The sequence below is a fragment of the Halichoerus grypus genome, chromosome X (genome assembly GCF_964656455.1).
Source record: "Halichoerus grypus chromosome X, mHalGry1.hap1.1, whole genome shotgun sequence".
In the NCBI taxonomy this organism is placed as follows: domain Eukaryota; kingdom Metazoa; phylum Chordata; class Mammalia; order Carnivora; family Phocidae; genus Halichoerus; species Halichoerus grypus.
The window spans coordinates 15,480,083-15,483,954 of record NC_135727.1 but is presented as its reverse complement, the minus strand read 5'-3'; the positions used below and the strand labels follow the sequence as shown (position 1 = coordinate 15,483,954).

At 58.2% G+C, this 3,872-nt stretch overlaps 1 protein-coding gene across 1 annotated transcript; it reads right to left on the bottom strand.

Annotated features, from left to right (window-relative positions):
* Positions 1-1,117: 1,117 nt before the first annotated feature.
* GPR101 (G protein-coupled receptor 101) lies at positions 1,118-2,596 on the bottom strand. The gene has a single exon (XM_036118951.2). The coding sequence runs from the start codon at positions 2,594-2,596 to the stop codon at positions 1,118-1,120; it is 1,479 nt and encodes a 492-aa protein (XP_035974844.1).
* Between the last annotated feature and the right edge of the window lie 1,276 nt (positions 2,597-3,872).

The window sequence follows — 3,872 nt, the reverse complement described above, 5'->3', positions numbered from 1 at the left end:
GAGGTCATGTCACTTGTCTATGATCCCACGGACACAAAAGAGATTTCTAATGAGCATATCACTCTTGATTGGCAGTGTGAGTTTTGTAAACTTTTGGCCACTCCCAGTCACGTTTCTTTTTTTTCCCCTGGAAATACTGTTTGACCTAAAAGGCCTATTTGGGAACCCCCACACCCCCACTCCCGAACAAGTGACTGGCAGAGGAGATTTGGAGGATTCTTATGAGCATCCCAATTCAATCACAAAGGGAAAATTGTAAAATTGTGGCATGCTTTCCGTCTCACTATTATTCGAATAGGAGACAGAAAATAGTTTTAGTGTCAATTGACAATTTTCCATTTGCGTGGAATGACCTGGGTCCCAGCCCCAGCACAAACCCAGGGTTTTACGGAAAAGAGCCAACTGTTTAGCCTCATGGATGTGTGTTATTTCTCTACCTTTTCCCTTGGACTACCTTCCCATTTCAAACATGCCCTAATATCCTGTTCTGCTTTTCTGGATCCCTTTCGAGGATCTAGAAACCTTCTTGGTATTTTAACTACACGATGCTCTTTGCCTTAGTTTCCATAATAGTCTTTACACCAGATCGTGGGTCTCTTCAGTTTAGAACTTGACTCGTACATTGATCAGTCAGCGGGGTTCTGCTTCTTGGGCTCCATGAAGGATTTGGTCCGCTGCTTTTCTTTCAGTTGAACACAGGCTGTAGCCCTTACCCATAATCTCTTGACCTGAGGGCCTAAAAGTCCTTAAGTTCACAGGCATCATCTTCCTTTTTCCTCAGAGCAAAAGCTGACACGCTGTAGCTCTGGGGAGACAGACACAGGTCCAAAGTGGATAGCCCTTGTTGCTTTAAGAAATTTAGAGCCTAATACTTTTTTGGGGGGAAATTTCAGTCAGAATCCTCAAGTCTGTGCTTTGAGGGGCACACTTCTAAGGGAAAACTCCAGTTCCTACCTCTTCCATATGTTTCTCTATCTTGCGGCGAGAAGAATGTGTGCAAGGCCTTTGCCTGAAATGGTATGGGTTGGCGTCACCGGGATTGGGGGCGGTCCACGGAAAACAGCACTGCTCCTGTTTGTGCACTGTGCACGGTTCAAGCTTTGCCTTCGAACTAGCTTCAAGGCGAAATGGCAGAATCATGGGAAGGGACGGTCTTGCCTTCGGTCCCAGCCTCTGTGCCGGCTTCTGTTCCCGGCAGGTCTGGGTGGCTGTCTTCTTTTGGGGGCTTTTCCTTGCAGAAGAACTTCTTCAGCATATCCTGGATTTCCTTCTTGATGGTCTTGTGCATGTAGCCATAGATGTACGGGTGGATGCAGCACTGCAGGAAGAAAAGCCAGATGATGATGGTGATCACCCACTGGGGTACCCTGGTTTGGACATCCACCCACACGGCCAGGACCGCTAGGAAGCAGTAGGGCCCCAGAGACAGCACGTAGGAGAAAATGATGAGGAAGATCACTTTCGCAGCTTTGCACTCGTAGCACCTGGGCAGAGGAGGGTCGCTGGTGCTGTTTCGGCGACTGGGCGGGAGACTCTCCGGGATGTTCACGGCCTCGATGTCATCCTCACTGAAATTGATGGCTTCCTCGCCAAACTCCATGTCATCTTCACCCAGGTCGATGTTGCACTGGCCTTCCTCCATGCGGCCCTTGTCTGCCTTCAGGCTGCCCTGTTCCTTGCCCTCCGCGCTGCCTTCCCCGGCCACCGAGCTGCTTTCTCCGACCCCCTCGCTGCCCTTGGCGGCCGTGCTCCCCGCACTGCTCTCCACGCTCCCTTCCTTGGCCTCCACGCCGCCCTCCTGGACCTTGACCTCACCTCCATGCTGGCCACGGAACGCATCCTTCCTCTCTCCCTCTTCATCCTCATTCTCCACACGGTCCTTGGCCCGAACCTCCAAGCTGTGGCTCTTGACGTTGTAGAGCAGAGCGTGCTGCCGCCGGGCCGCCCCGAACACCACGGAGTAGCAGGCAATCATGACCACCAGCGGAATGATGATGAAGGACACCACGCTGAGAATGGTGTAGCTGGGGCTGGCCCCCCAGATCATGGAGCAGAGGGCATTGCGCTGGTCAAAGGCAGCCTGGCCCCAGCCGTAGAGAGGGGGTGTGCTCTGCAGGATGGCCACGATCCAGGTGCCGTAGAGGAGCATGTACCCCCGGCGCGGGGTCATCTTGGCGGGGTAGGAGAGGGGGTGGATGATGGACAGGTAGCGATCCACGGACACCACCACGATGGTGTTGACGCTGGCAAAGGCGAACAGGTGAGTGAGGCTCACCAGGGCCGTACAGAAGTGGCTGTTGAGGGGCCAGAAGAGAGGCACGGAAGTGGCCACCACCCAGGGGGCCACGAGCGAAATCTGCAGCAGGTCAGTGACGAGGAGGTTAAAGATGAAGCGGTTGGTGACCTGCAGCAGCTGCGGCTTGCGCTGCAGCACGAGCGCCAGCACTATGTTGCCGACGAAGGAGGCGGTGAGGAAGATGAGCAGCACGCTCGAGCGGATGATGCCGTGAGCCAGGCTGATGGGCATTTTGGAAAGGGGCACGCACGTGTGGCTGCTGTTGCTCTCGCGTGTGCTGTTGGTGCAGGTGGACGTCATGGCGGCGGCGGGCGGGCCGCACGGGCCGTGGCCAGTGCCTGTGCTGGGGCCGGAAGAAACACCCGGGGCCCGGTTAGTCACCCCGCTTCGGGGACCCCGCCCTCCCCGGGACCCCCGCGCCGCCTTGGCCCGCGGGAGGGCAGTTTCTCCGCACCTCCTCTTACTCTCCCGGTCCCTCGGCTCCGCTCTCTCTCGGGGTCTCGGGGTCTCGGGGTCTCGGGGTCTCGGGGATTCCCCCCCGCCCCGCCCCCGCCGCTCCCGCGGGCGTGCGCGCGCTGCGTCTCTCCCACATCGTCTCTGCGTCTCTCCCGCGATCTCTGGCGCTGGCGCATGCGCGCGCGCCGTCTCATGCCCGCGCGCTGTCTCTGCCTGTTTACGTGTCGCTCTCTCTCCCCCCAGTGTCCCTCACTAGCGCACTTGCCCTGTCGCTCTTGGGGGTCTGTGGCCGTGTCTCACCGTTCTTCTCCAACTCTCTCGCCCGGGTCTCTCACTCCGTCTCCTGTCTCTCCTTCCCAGTCTCTCGCTAGCACGTGCGCGCAGTCGTTCTCCGTCAGTCTGTCGTTCTCTCTCCAACCTTTCCGTCTCTTTGTCACTCCCGTCAGTCCCTCCAGGTCTCAGTCGATTTCTCAGTCGACTCCGTCCCCTCCCCCGCCCCCCGCCCCGTTACTCCTTCGCCAGCGCACTTTCTCTGTAGCTGTGCGCGCACGTCTCTCCCTGTCTCTCTCCGCCTGTCTCCCGGCCTCGTCCCCGTCTCTCCCTGCGTCTCTTGCTGATGCGCTCCCATCTCTCTGTGTCTCTGCCGGTCGCGGTCTCTGTCGCTCGCTAGTGCGTGCGCTGCTCCGTCCTTTCCCGAGGCGGTCTCGTCTCTCCCGGTCTCTCCCAGCCTATCTCCCTGACAGTCTCTGTGGGTCCCCAGTGCCCCTGTTCAGTATCCCTCGCTGCCTGCGTGTCCCTGGCGCTCTCCGCGTCTCCCCGAGGCTCTCGCTTCCGCGTCTTCCTCTGTCTGCCGCGTGTCTCCCTGCGGATTCTGTCTCTCCGCGCGTTTAGTTCCCTCTTGACCGCTGTCTGCCCGTCTCTCGCCGTTGCCTCTGACGATCTGCTGCTGTCTCTCCCGGCTCTCCCTGTCTCTCGTGGCTCGGGCTATCTCGCTAGCGCGCGCACTTACACACCCGGGTTCTCGGTCTTGTCCCTCTGTCCCCGGGACTCTCGCGCGACACTTTCTTCGTATGTTTTCAGTGCGTGTGTATCTCTGTGTCTCTCCGTTTGCCTCCGACGA